At 42.5% G+C, this 14814-nt stretch overlaps 1 protein-coding gene across 6 annotated transcripts in view; it reads right to left on the bottom strand.

Annotated features, from left to right (window-relative positions):
• Positions 1-1147: 1147 nt before the first annotated feature.
• Positions 1148-14814, bottom strand: part of UBE2D2 (ubiquitin conjugating enzyme E2 D2) — a 69412-nt gene continuing 55745 nt past the window's right edge. For 2 of the 6 annotated variants that reach the window (XM_003900185.4, XM_021940223.2), the window contains exons 6-7: positions 6638-6731; positions 1148-2825 (exon numbers count right to left, since the gene is read on the bottom strand). In XM_003900185.4, coding sequence (XP_003900234.2) covers positions 2780-2825; positions 6638-6731 — 140 coding nt within the window. In that variant the 3' untranslated portion in view covers positions 1148-2779. Of the gene's footprint in view, positions 2826-4563; positions 4963-6637; positions 6732-14814 lie in introns of those variants that run through there. The other 4 variants (XM_021940219.2, XM_021940220.2, XM_021940222.2 and 1 more) reach the window with 3 other exon arrangements.

Genomic DNA, 14814 nt, shown 5'->3' with positions numbered 1-14814 from the left:
CCAATAGCAAAGCATGTAAGTATCTGAAGTGACTTTTTACCAAAAGACACTGCCCCAGCTTTAACGTGACAAAGTACTTTTGGCTATTAAGCAGCAAACAAAAGGAAATCATACACTTGATGTTCTCCTGTAACTTTTCCAAGATAATCAAGGTTTCTATAGACTGGCCTTTACATATGACAAAGCCATAGAAACTTCTGTGATGAGCAATGTGGTCCCACATGAAAACCACCCTGAGGGACTTTTTTTTTGGTGAGTGGGAAAAGTGGCTTCCCTCACTGGGCTTTCATTCTGGCCAGGTACATATACACAGACTGGACCAAAGAAGCTTCATACTCAAATTGGGCAAGACTAATAAAACGCATTCAAGGGCCTAATGTTGTTTGTGACCATCCAAACCCCTTCATTTGGCACCTGCACACCTGGAGGATGGCTTTTATTTGGCACTTAAAAATACTTAAGAACATTCTTGTGAAAATATCCATATTATGATCTAATAAATGGTAATAAGATGGATGCTAAGATGACAGGCAAATATACAATGAGCTTTCAGGATCTGTGCAACTGACCCACGGTCAACAGTATATAGCTAATAGCAAGCCAATAATTGATGGAAGGCTGGGTATGGTGGCTCATGTCTGTAGTCCCAGCACTTTGGGAGGCTGAGACAAGAGGATCGCTTGAGCCCAGGAGTTCAGGACCAGCTTGGGCAACACAGTGAGACTCCTGTCTCTAGAAAATTAGCCAGGTGTGGTGGCATGTGCCATAAGTCCCAGCTACTTAGGAGGCTGAGGCAGGGGGATTGTTTGAGCCTGGAAGGTTGAGGCTACAGTGAGCTGTGTTGTCATGACTCTGACTGCACTCCAGCTCAGGCAAGAGAATGAGACCGTCTCTCTCTTAAAAAAAAAAAAAAAGATGAATTCCCACTTGCCAGTAATACTGAGAATACAGGGTGATTTTAGGCTTAAGCTAAATTCTAACTCCTTTCCCCACGACTGTTAACAGTTAAGCCTTTTCTGCAAAGTCAAGGATACTAATAAGCATCCTTGAAATGCTTATAAGAGAACTGTAAGAGGTTCTGGGTTTTATCACACAAGTTCCAAGGTGGAGGAGCAGTGACAGTGAGAGATAAGACAAGGTGAACAAGTTTAAAACCAAAAGCAGTGGACATTTATTCCTTAATTTTGTGCAAGAGTGTAAAGATGCATTTGAAAGAACCTGATGGCTAGAGCATTAGCCATGGCTTTCAGGTTGGCCTAGTTTACAATCAGGAAAAGAAGGGGAAAAAAGTTAACTTGCCTAGTTCACATGAATGATGTTTCTGGCAAACACAGTCGTTTACAAGTTTCAAGCTATATTTTACTAGAGTCAAGGGAAGACTTCAAAAAGCCACATACAGTACAATTTAAAATTGGATGAACATCCTGCAAATGTTAGTGCAAAGTAATTATGTAGACTCTCCAAACAAGATTGTGCTCTTGTTTCCCAGGTTTGGTCAATGTTGCTCTTTTATGATTACAATCACAGAGGCTTAACTTACCAAATAGCAATGCCTCTGTGTTTTATGTCCTGTGTACCAAGGGAATGTCACAAGGTTTTGATGAAATGCAGCTTAGTTTCATTAATAAAGCAAACTTCTTATTGAATTTAACAATCACGTTCCTGGAATGCTGCATGTGTTAAGTTTCATGGAAATGCTCTTAAGCTTATGCCTCTATCTTGTTCAACAAAATCACTCTTAAGATATCCTTTTTACTATGTAACTGGAATTGTTTCATGATCTTGAAATGCAACCAGTATAAATGAACATTTCAGAAGTGGGAGAAAATCCACCACTAATCTCAGCTAGACAAACTTCTTAAAAATCAAAAAGCCTATTCACACAAAATTATATGTAATGACTGTAGTAATCAGTTTATTACACAGATTAATCATTCTTGAACGTACAAGCTCCAGAGGAGCAACTGGGTCTTTAAATATACACAAGTATTTCCATCAAATGAATTTTCACCCTTACATCCAAATAGACCTAAGCGGTTAAAAACATAAGAAAAATAAGAGCTATTAGCTATGTATTAACTGAGAAACCACATACAAACCAAAGAATATGGAAGAGAGAAAGAAGGGATGAAAGGCCAAAGGTTGAAGGGGTAGGGAAATGTAAAAGAGTTGGGAACAAAGCCCATCACACTTGATGTACTAATAGCTCCAATCCATTTAAATGTTGACCAGTTAAACTTAGACCTTAAAATGCAGGATGTGGGTAGAGTTTAATCTGGTTGGTCATAACTTTCACCTAAGACGTAGCTCCTTCGGAATAAAATGAATACAGACACAGCTTCATGTTCTTCACCTTGCTTTTCATAACTGTTTTGAGTTTAAATGGATTCCACTTAAAAATAATCTCCTACAGGTGAGTGGAGCCTTTTCTTTCCCATCCAAGCTCACACCATATCCAACACCCCCCTCACACCTTGCTGTTATCCAAATTTAAGTCAGTAAGAAAAGCTTTTAGTCTCACACCTAGGTAATGCCTGTAGAACTGGCTTGTCACACACACACTTCTCTGCTAGGAGGCAATGTTGGTACAGAAGTACAGTATTTCTAGTTTGTTGTTCCAAGTATGTACAACACGCAGCACTGCTGTATCAGGTAAACATGTGCACAGGGGAAGATGAGGCGTGGGCTCATAGAAAGCAGTCAAATGGAAATCAAAAGGACTTTCTCTTTCAGAGTTCCCCTATCTTTATTTGTAGAGGTTATCCAATAATTTCTTTAATTACATCGCATACTTCTGAGTCCATTCCCGAGCTATTCTGTTGTACCTGTACACACAAAGAGAAGCTTGGCTTAACACAGGTGTGGATCAGTAAGCAACAGATTCCATTCATTATCCCATCAAGTAACTTGAAGAGAGTAACTCATAGGACATTCAAGGAAAGGCCCCTTTCTATCCCAAATTTCTGATAAGCATTAATTCAATGATAATGGGAAGGATGTGTAAAATGTGAAAGTCTCCTTTAATTGCGACTTATAGAGGGTTCTGATTAAATTTTAGTATTTGTTGGCATATACCTTATTCTATACTTGATTGGCCTATTTCTACAAAAAGACATCAACTCAATTCATTTACTTAAAGTACTTGAAACTATATGATTCTACATTATATAGTTCTTGAACTCATATACTAATAATGATTAAACTGACATAAGGCTGGGTGCGGTGGCTCAGACCTGTAATCCCAGCACTTTGGGAGGCTGAGTCGGGTGGATCATTTGAGCCCAGGAGTTTGAGACCAGTCTGGGCAACATGATAAAACCCTGTCTCTACAAAAAATACAAAAATTAGCAGCGTGTGGTGGCGCATGCCTGTAGTCCAAGCTACTCAGGAGGCTGAGGTGGGAAGATCGTTTGAGCTCAGGAGGCAGAGGTTGAAGTGAGCTGATATTGCAACACTGTACTACAGCCTGGGTGACAGAGTGAGGCTCTGTCTCAAAAAAAAAGGGGGGGAAAAAAACCCAACTTTCCTTTCATATCAATAAAACTGGTTCTGGTAGAACTTATTTCAACAATTCGGTTGACAAAATGAATGGGTTTATTGCTTCAGAAGAATGTTTGAATAAAGTAAGCAGAGCAAATGGTTCTATAATTCTCCTATTAAAAAAGGGATGCTAGGCCGGGTACGGTGGCTCACGCCTGTTAATCCCAGCACTTTGGGAGGCTGAGGCAGGCGGATTACCTGAGGTCAAGAGTTTGAGATGGGCCTGGCCAACATGGTGAAATCCTGTCTCTACTAAAAATACAAAAAAAATTAGCTGGGCGTGGTGGTGTTCACCTGTAATCCCAGCTACTCGGGAGGCTGAGGCAGCAGAATCATTTGAACCTGGGAGGTGGAGGCTGCAGTGAGCCAAGATCGTGACATTGCACTCCAGACTGGCTGACACAGCCAGACTTCAGCTCAAAAAAAAAAAAGATGCTAGAAAAAAAAGAAAGAAAGATAAGGTCAGGTGTGGTAGCTCATGCCTGTAATCCTGGCACCTTGGGAGGCCAAGACAGGAAGACTGCTTGAGGTCAGGAGTTCAAGACCAGCCTGGGCAACACATCAAGACCTAATCTCTATTAAATTTTAAAAAAGAAAAAAAGGGATGCTGAGCCTGGGCAACATAGGGATACTCCATTGATACAGAAAATTTAAAAATTAGCTGGTGACCGGGTGTCATGGCTCACACCTGTAATCCCAGCACTTTGGGAGGCTGGGGCGGCTGGATAACTTGAGGTCAGGAGTTCCAGACTAGCCTGGCCAACATGGCAAAATCCTGTCTCTACTGAAAACACAAAATTTAGCCAAGAATGGTAGTGTGTGCCTGTAATCCCAGCTACTCAGGAGGCTAAGGCATGAGAATCACTTGAGCCTGGGAGGCAAAGGTTGCAATAAGCCAAGAATGCACCACTGCACTCCACCTGGGCAATGGAGAAAGACTTGGTCTCAAAAAAAAAAAATTAGCTGGATGTGATGGCATGTGCCTGTGGTCCCAGCTACTTGGGAAGCTCAGATTGGAGAACTACTTGAGCCTGGGAGGCTGAGGTTACAGTGAGCTGTGATTATGCCACTGCATTCCAGTCTGGGCAACAGAGCAAGACCCTGACTCAAAAACAAAGCGGGGTGGGGATGGGTATGCTGGCCTCGCATGGTGGCTCATGCCTATAACAACAGCACTTTGGGAGGCTGAGGTGGGAGGACTGCTTGAGGCCAGGAATTAGAGACCAGCCTGTTCAACACAGTGAGATCCTGTCTCTACAAACAAATAAAACAAATTAGCCAGGTGTAGTGGCATGTACTAGCAGTCCTAACTACTGGGTAGGCTGGGGTGGGAGGATCACTTGAGCCCATGAGTTTGACACTGCAGTGAGCCACGATTGTGCCACTGTACTCCAGTCTGGGCAGAAGAGCAAGACCCTGTCTCTGAAAAAAAAAAAAGTGGGGGGTTAGAGGGTGGAGGCAGTGCGGTTTAGGAAAGTTCTGTTCAACAGTGTTCAACATTACTCCATGCTGACCTGGGAAATGACTTCTGGCAAGCATTCAGGCCCACAATTCTAAATATTGGACAAAACAGTTCTCTAATCAAAAAAATTTGTGAATAAATTCACAAATAGGAAAAAGCAAGAACCAACTGTTAGAATACCCCATTCCCAGTGTTACTTCCATTAAAAACAAAAAAGTATCTACGCCTTTCTAATCCAGTAGAATTCAAGTAATTCTTAAATTCTTTCTATTTTAACTTTAATTTTTTTTTTTTTTTTGGTAACAGGAATCTTGCTCTGTCGCCCAGGCAGGAGTGCAGTGGCGCAATTTCAGCTCACTGCAATCTCCACATCCTGAGTTTAAGCAATTCTCCTGCCTCAGCCTCCCGAGTAGCTGGGATTACAGGTGCCCGCCATCACGCCTGGCTAATTTTTGTAGTTTTAGTAGAGATGGGGTTTCAGCCTGTTGGCCAGGCTGGTCTCAAACCCCTGACCTTGTGATCCACCCACCCCGGCCTCCCAAAGTGCCAGGGTTACAGGCATGAGCCACCGCGCCCGGCCCTAAAAAAAAACTATTCACCCTCTCCTATCTACTTCCTCTTATAACTTCACTGAATAGTACATAAAACAACAGATGTTATTAGTGCTGGGCATGGTGGTATATGCTTATAATCCTAGCTACTCCAGAGGCTGAGGTAGGAGGACTACTTGAGCCCACAAGTTTGAGACCAACCTAGGCAACACAGCAAGACTCCATCTCAAAAGAAAAGAAGAAAAGAAGAAATGCTACTAGAACACTTTTAGCTACTATCTCTTTTGATATCCTGACCACTGTTCAGTAATTCATAGTACAACTCTAAAACACCCAAATTCTACAATCAAGTTTTGTTTTTAAAAGAAATTTGGGGCTTTCATGCCTAATGGCATTTATTTATTTTCTTCCTTTAGATTATGTCAAATGGTAAAAAATCAATTCTCTTTTCCCATTAATTCACAAATACCTATAGCAGGCAAATGGGCACTTGATGAAAAATGCTTTATATATCAAAAGCCAAGCATAAGACATTAAGCTGTTGAAAAATATACCATAGGAAAATTTTTGTATGGGCATGGTGGCTCACACCTGTAATTCCAGCACTTTGGGAGGCCTAGGCAGGAAGATCATTTGAGGTCAGGAGTTCGAAACCAGCCTGGCCAACATGGTGAAAGTCTCTATTAAAACTACAAAAAAAATGAGCCTGGTGTGGTGGCCTGCACCTGTAATCCCATCTACTCGGGAGGCTGAGGCATGAGAATCATTTGAACCCAGGAGGCGGAGGTTGCAGTGAGCCAAGACTGCACCACTGCACTCCAGCCTGGGTGACAGAGTGAGACCCTGTTTCAAAAAAAAAATTTTTTGTAGACAAGAGGAGTCACATGAAACAATCAGGGATAAGACTGGCATCATCTACTTATAATACTCCTCAATGCATATATTCTTCTTTTCTAGCCCCAGGAGAGTATATTAGGACTTCACTTTAAATATCTGGCCCATATTCAGCCCTTAAACAAGAAAGATTTGTGACAAACATCTCCATCCCACCACAGATAACTTTCCATCTTGAGGCCATACTTACTTTTCTCTATCTGTTTTGTAGATCCGAGCAATCTCAGGCACTAAAGGATCATCTGGATTGGGATCACACAACAGAGAACAGATGGATAAGAGTACTAAAATGAAAAAAATCGTATAAATTAGTAGAGGATAAAAGCAAAGGGTTGAGAGAAACATGAGATGCCAAAACAGGAGAAAATTCTAAGAATTTATATTGTAATGCCTAGCAGCTTTGTAAGTTTTACTTAACTTTATATTAACAGTAACCAACAAGGATTTTTTTTTTCTTTCTTTTATAGCAGAGTTGGGGTTTTACCATGTTGGCCAGGCTGGTCTCGAACTCCTGACCTCAAGTGATCCACCCACCTCGGCCTCCCAAAGTCCTGGGATTACAGGCGTGAGCCACAGTACCTGGCCTAATTTTTGTATTTTTAGTAGAGTCAGGGTTTCGCCATGTTGGTCAGGCTGGTCTTGAACTCCTGACCTCGTGATTCACCCACGTAGACCTCCCAAAGTGCTGGGATTACAAGCATGAGCCACCACGCCTGGCAAATAGTTTTTTGAGATGGAGTCTCACTCTGTCGCCCAGACTGGAGTGTAGTGGCGCGATCTCGGCCCGTTGCAAGCCACACCTCCCGGGTTCATGCCATTCTCCTGCCTCAGCCTCCCGAGTAGCTGGGACTACTGGCACCCACCACCATGCCCGGCTCATTTTTTTGTATTTTTAGTAGAGACAGGGTTTCACCATGTTAGCCAGGATGCTCTCGATCTCCTGACCTCGTGATCCACTGCGCCCAGTCTACCAACAAGGATTTTAAGAAGCTTCAACAGACTTCAGGTTAGGTCATTAAAAAACAAAAATGAAGGCCGGGTGCAGTGGCTCATGCCTGTAATCCCAGCACTTTGGGAGGCGGAGGCGGGTGGATCACGAGGTCAAGAGATTTAAACCATTCTGGCCAACATGGTGAAACCCCATCTCTACTAAAAATACAAAAATTAGCTGGGCGTGGTGGCGCGTGCCTGTAGTCCCAGCTACTCGGGAGACTGAGGCCGGAGAATCGCTTGAACCTGGGAGGCGGAAGTTGCTGTGAGCTGAGATCGTAGCATTGCACTCCAGCCTGGGCGACAGAGCAAAAATCCATCTCCAAAAAAAAAAAAAATAATAATAAATAAAAAATAAAATAAAACAAATAGCAGAAAATTAATGTTAAATGGCATCCTGGTCTCCCAGATACGAATATAAGCCCCTTTGTGCAAAGTCTCACAATAATCCCATAATGTAAGAAGAGTTGATATGACTGTCTCTATGCCTGAACCCCTAAGAGAGCTGGCCCAGACAGGTGCAGTGACGTGTTCAATGTCCCTGGCTAGAAATTAGAATAGAATTAAAACTTGGTCTAAATCCTAGACCAAGAACATTTTTCAGATCCCATAAAATTCAATTTTTTAGAAGCCCATATTCAAGGATAAATGGCTTTCAAAATTCCAAAGACAGGCCAAGTAAGAGGGTTCACTCCTGTAATCCTAGCACTTTGGGAGGCCACAGCAGAAGGATCGCTTCAGGCCAGGAGTCCGAGATCAGCCTAGGCAACACAGTGAGATTCTGTCTCTACAAAAAATTTAAAAATTAGCTAGATGTGGTGGCATACTCCTATGGTCCCAGCTACTCAGGAGGCTAAGGTGGGAGGATCACTTACACCCAGGAGGTTAAGGCTGTATTGACCTGTGTTCGCACCACTGCACTCCACCCTGGGTGACAGAGTGAGACCCTGTCTCAAAAAGGAAAAAAAAAAAAAAAGACAGCCACACTACTGAATATTCTTAGCAAAAATGACAACCATAAAATCCAACAATCACTGTTTTCCAGTGGCAGGCACCACATTCAGACAATTGTTTTGTTTAATTTTCAGTTGAAAACAATTTAGTCTACATCAAGAACATAAATGCAAACACTTGCCCCCAAAAGGAGATGGTCACACACTCATTACAGAGAATATAACATACTTCTATGAATGTCTCAAATTCTCTTCAGTGACGATTTAGAATCTCATCTAAGTCACTTTCTCGGTGACAATCTGGGATGTAGCAGACAAATCTCAATAGTGTAATTTCCTTTATTCAATCTGTCATTAACTTGTTTTAAAATATTTATTTATTATTTAGTTAGAGACAGGGTCTCACTCTGTCGCCCAGGCTGGAGTGCAGTGGCGTGATCTTGGTTCATTTCAGCCTAAACCTCCTGGGCTCAAGTCATCCTCCCACCTCACTCTATAGGGGAGACTACAGGTGAGTGCCACCACGTCCAACTAATTTTCTTTGTATTTTTTGTAGAGGTTGGGTTTTGCCATGTTGGCCAGGCTAGTCTTGATCTCCTAGGCTCAAGTGATCCACCTGTCTTGGCCTCTGGAAGTGCTGGGATTACAGGTGTGAACCACCACACCCAGCCATATCTATCATTAACTTATGCATTCCTTACTGAATGCAAAGGGGGCATAGTCACTGATTACATTAAGTTCAGTAGCCTCTGACATAATGAAATAAATTTAAATCCTTCTATACTAATGCTAATAGAGCACAGCCATCTTTCTTTTCTCTAAAGTTCTGTACCAAGAGATAATAACTCTCAGCCTACTTTACTCCCAGCACATAAATTCAGCAAGGAAAGGATTTGCTCATATTCCTATCAAATCTATCCTATAGAGATCAAGGGCTTCTGAGAAGTAAAGAAAAAGTTGACATGCCCTATTCGGTTTGGTAATAAAAATGCTATTTCCTTGCCTTAAGAGTATATGAAAAGTTTTTTAAAAAAAATCAGGAAACCATCCTGGCTAACACAATGAAACCCCGTCTCTACTAAAAAAATACAAAAAACTAGCCGGGCGAGGTGGCGGGCGCCTGTAGTCCCAGCTACTCGGGAGGCTGAGGCAGGAGAATGGCGGCAACCCGGGAGGCGGAGCTTGCAGTGAGCTGAGATCCGGCCACTGCACTCCAGCCTGGGTGACAGAGCGAGACTCGGCCTCAAAAAAAAAAAAAAAAAAAAAAAAAAAATCAGGAAAGATGTTTTGTGACTCTTCATTCCTGTTGCCCACAGTTCTGGCAGTTGGCATTCCAAAAACATTTTCCCACTGTCAGGTGTCATCACCTGAAGCCCTCTTCAAGCATAGAACATTCTAACATCAATTAGGAAAGACTTCAGGTATTTCCTGGAAATGACAACAGGAAGTTAGAAATTTTTGCATGTTCCTTTAACTGATTCTTCTAAATATTCTAATAAGTCAACTTTAAAGCACAGGTTTTGGCCGGGCGCGGTGGCTCAAGCCTGTAATCCCAGCACTTTGGGAGGCCGAGACGGGCGGATCACGAGGTCAGGAGATCGAGACCATCCTGGCGAACACGGTGAAACCCCGTCTCTACTAAAAAATAAAAAAAACCTAGCCGGGCGAGGTGGCGGGCGCCTGTGGTCCCAGCTACTCGGGAGGCTGAGGCAGGAGAATGGTGTAAGCCCGGGAGGCGGAGCTTGCAGTGAGCCGAGAGCGCGCCACTGCACTCCAGCCCGGGCGACAGAGCAAGACTCCGTCTCAAAAAAAAATAAATAAATAAATAAAAAATAAAGCACAGGTTTTAAAGAAAGGGCTTTTCCTTCTTTCCAGGAAAGGAAAGTAGGGCACTGGATATCTGGACCTTGTGAAGATTCTTAGTACACTACTTAGCTTCTTGAATTCATGAAAAATTCATTTTGGTTTATAATATACTGATATGGTTTGGATCTGTGTCCCCACACAAATCTCATGTTCAACTGTAATCCCCAAAGTTGGAAGTGGGGCCTGGTGGGAGGCGACTGGATCATGGGGGTGCATCCTTCATGAATGGTTTAGCACCACCCCTTTGATGCTGTTCTTGTGATAGAGTTCTCATGAGATCTGGCTAATAGTGTGTGGCACCTTCCCCCATCTCTCTCTCGGTCCTGCTACTGCCATGAGGCTCATGGCACAGGTGGCTCCCCCTTTGCCTTCTGCCACGAGTAAAAGCTCCCTCAAGGCTCCCCGGAAGCAGATGCTGCCATGCTTTCTGTATAGTCCACAGAACTGTGAGCCAATTAAACTTTCTTCTTTTTTTTTTGAGATGCAGTTTCACTCTTGTTGCCCAGGCTGGAGTGCAATGGCACGATCCCAGCTTCCTGCAACCTCTGCCTCCCGGATTCAAGCGATTCTCCTGCCTCAGCCTCCCAAGTAGCTGGGATTACAGGCATGCACCACCATGCCCAGCTAATTTCTGTATTTTTGGTAGACATGGGGTTTCTTCATGTTGGTCAGGCTGGTCTCAAACTCCCGACCTCAGGTGATCTGCCCACCTTGGCCTCCCAAAGTGCTGGGATTACAAGCGGAGCAACTGCGCCCAACAAACCTCTTTTCTTTACAAATTATGCAGTCTCAGGTATTTCTTTATAGCAGTGCAAGAATGGGCTCATATATATACCTTTTTCTGTAAAGATAATAACTCTTATTTCTATAACCTGTATAGTTTCTTCATTGAACTTTTACCTATACATATTCATCAGTATTACTTTTTTTTTTTTTTTTTTTGAGACAGAGTCTCACTTTGTTGCCCAGGCTGGAGCACAGTGATGTGATGTTGGCTCACTGCAACCTCCACCTCCCAGGTTCCCAGGTTCAAGCAATTCTTGTGCCTCAGCCTCCTGAGTAGTTGGGTCTATAGACACACACCACCCTGCCTGGCTAAGTTTTGTATTATTGGTAGAAATGGGGTTTCACTATGTTGGCCAGGCTGTTCTTAAACTCCTGACCTTAAGTGATCCACCTTCCTCGGCCTCTCAAAGTGGATTACAGTCATTAACTGCACCTGGCCAGTATTTTCACTAGTGTTACGACGACAGTTACTTTCACTTCTAAAAACATATAATCAAATGGCTTTATGGCACACTTATCTGCTTCCTTTCGTTTTTTTTTTCAGTTTTTTTTTTTTTTAAATATATATATATATATATATTTAGGTCCCCATCATGGATCTTCAAAGTAGAGGAAATACTGGGTCAAAATTTCTATCCTTGAAGACAGACTATATGTTAAAGAATAATATCATACAGGATTAAGGCGTTTCATAGAACTACTTGCCCATACATTCAATTTACAAAAAGGGAATCATTAAAACCTTAAACCTGAGACAGTTAATACAATCAAATTCAACAAAATGGCACTGCAATTATTTTAAAGGATAGCTATCCAGATAGAACCTAACAAATCAAACTTGTAACAGTCCTTATCATTTACAATAGCTGAAAAAAAATCAATGCTAGGCAAGAGAAGGGGAAGAACAAAAAGAGATATGGCAATAATTTCAGCTATCTTGTGCCTCCAACACCCCACCCCACCCCATCAAAACACACCTCTCACATAATTCCACTTATCTTGGTCCCATTACTAGATTTACATCTCTATTGCTATTTGGTGTAGGAAGTGTAACCAATGGGACCTTCACCAGGCCAGGCACAGGTCCATAAACACTTTCTCAAGTAGCTCTTGAATTGTAAGGGGGCCCACCAAAAGAAAAGGGGACACACTTCTCTAAAAAACTACTTCACTACAACTTTTTAAAAAATGTGGTTCTCTGGCATCCTGTTTTTATTTCTGCCTAGGACTCTAAAAATTTTAAATTAATGCCTCAGAGTTTTGTTTGCTTTAAAAATTAAATTTGTGGCCAGGAGTGGTGGCTCACACCTGTAATCCCAGCCCTTTGGGAGGCCAAGACAGGCGGATCACCTGAGGTTGGGAGTTCAAGACCAGCCTGACCAACATGGAGAAACCCTGTCTCTACTAAAAATACAAAATTAGCCAGGTGTGGTGGCGCATGCCCTGTAATCCCAGCTGCTCAGAAGGCTGAAGCAGGATAATGGCTTGAACCTGAGAGGTGGAGGCTGCAGTGAGCCGAGATTGTGCCACTGCACTCCAGCCTGGGCAACAAGAGTGAAACTCCTTCTCAAAAAAAAAAAAAAAAAAAAAAAATTTAAGATTGAGTCTTGACATCCAAGTTATAACATGACAAATACTCAACACTTTTGACAACCGTGCCTTTATCCCAGTTTTTGGAGTACTTACAAGGAACCAGTTAACTGTCCGTTTTTGCTTCTTTAATCTTCATAACAACAATGAAATATTTATTATTGTTCCTTTTCTACTGATGACAAAACTGAGGAATACAGGGGCCAATGTGTCTCAAGTCTCATTTATTAAGAGGTGGATCTGAGATCTGCACACAGGCAATTGGATCTAGAATCTATGTTCTTTACCGTGAAACTACGTTGCTTCCTGTCTAAACACATGCGTTAAACAAATGCTAAATTATAAGCAGATAATTTCTACTAAAAATACAAAAATTAGTTGGGCGTGGTGGTGGGCGCCTGTAATCCCAGCTACTCGGGAGGCTGAAGCAGGAGAATTGCTTGAACCCCGGAGGCGGAGGTTGCAGTCAGTCAAGATCGTACCATTGCACTTCAGCCTGGGCAACAAGAGTGAAACTCTGTCTCAAAAAAAAACAAAAAACAAAAATTCATACACCACGTTTCACCACACAAATACCAAAACTAACATTATTTGTCTATTTCTGGCCACTTAACATCCTTTTTTTTTTTGAGATGGAGTCTCGCTCTGTTGCCCAGGCTGGAGTGCAGTGGCGCGATCTCGGCTCACTGCAAGCTCCGCCTCCCGGGTTCATGCCATTCTCCTGCCTCAGCCTCCCAAGTAGCTGGGACTACAGGCGCCCACCACCATGCCCAGCTAATTCTTTTGTATTTTTAGTAAACACAGGGTTTCACTGTGTTAGCCAGGATGGTCTCGATCTCCTAACCTCGTGATCCACCCGCCTCGGCCTCCCAAAGTGCTGGGATTACAGGCGTGAGCCACCGCGCCCGGCCTCACTTAACATACTTTTATATGTAACTCTTATTACAGTGTATATGCCTTTTTTCTTTTTTCTGCTTTTCTCAAACACAGTATTTTCCTATTTTTGCAATATTTGTAAAGTTCAATACTTTTTTTTTTTTTGGCGATAGAGTCTCCCTCTGTCACCCAGGCTAGAGTGCAGTGGTACCATCTTGGCTCACTGCAACCTCCGTCTCCTGGGTTCGAGTGATTCTCCTGCCTCAGCCTCCTGAGTAGTTGGGCACACGCCATCACACCCAGGAGTGTACAGGCACACCTGGCTAATTTTTGTATTTTTAGTAAAGATGGGGTTTTGCCATGTTGGCCAAGCTGGTCTCGAACTCCTAGTCTCAAGTGATCTGCCCACCTCAGCCTCACAAACTGTTGGGATTACAGGCATGAACCACTGTGCCTGGCCAGGGTCAATACTCTCTTAAATGCAAGTGCTAGAACCCATTTATTTTTTCCTCTTCTGTAAGTAACCTCTAATTTTCAGAACTAAATCACACTGTCACAAATGTACTTGCATACAAAGTTTTTTCAGCATTTGGGATTGTTTTCTTAGTATAAATAAATGAAACTAGAATTATTGGGTAAATGGGCATGGATGATTAAGTATCTTAACACATACTGGCAGACTGGGCTCTACAAACCTATACCTCTACTTGAAGTATAGAGTATTCATTTCAATATACCTCATTAGCATTTTGTCTCTTTTTAAAAATATCTTTGTTAATTAAAAAGGTAAAAAAAGGGAATGTAACATTCATTTATTTATTCTTTGGTTCCCCTGTGTCCACTCATCTATTAGGATCTGAATTTTTTTCTGATTTTTGTACTTCATATTTTAAACATATTAATCCATTACCATATTTGATTTTTCTCTTAAACAACTGATTTCATTTTCACAAAAGTACATCCAGTAAGCTCTTTTATCACCTCTCAGAGTAGAGCGGTGAGATCTGATAAAGATTCTTTCTTTTTTTTGAGACAGAGTCTTGCTGTGTCCCCCAGGCTGGCCAGGCTGGCCAGGCTGGAGTGCAGTGGCATGATCTCGGCTCACTGCAACCTCCGCCTCCCGGGTTCAAGCGATTCTCCTGCCTCAGCCTAAAATACAAAAATTAGCCGGGCATGGTGGCGGATGCCTGTAATCCCAGCTACTAGGGAGGCTGAGGCAGGAGAATCACTTGAACCTGGGAGGCGGAGGTTGCAATGAGCCAAGATTGCACCACTGCAGTCCAGCCTGGGCGATAAAGTGAGACTC

Source organism: Papio anubis, chromosome 5 (assembly GCF_008728515.1).
Source record: "Papio anubis isolate 15944 chromosome 5, Panubis1.0, whole genome shotgun sequence".
Lineage (NCBI taxonomy): Eukaryota > Metazoa > Chordata > Mammalia > Primates > Cercopithecidae > Papio > Papio anubis.
The sequence above is the reverse complement of the archived record's forward strand: the minus strand, read 5'-3'. Positions and strand labels throughout refer to the sequence as shown.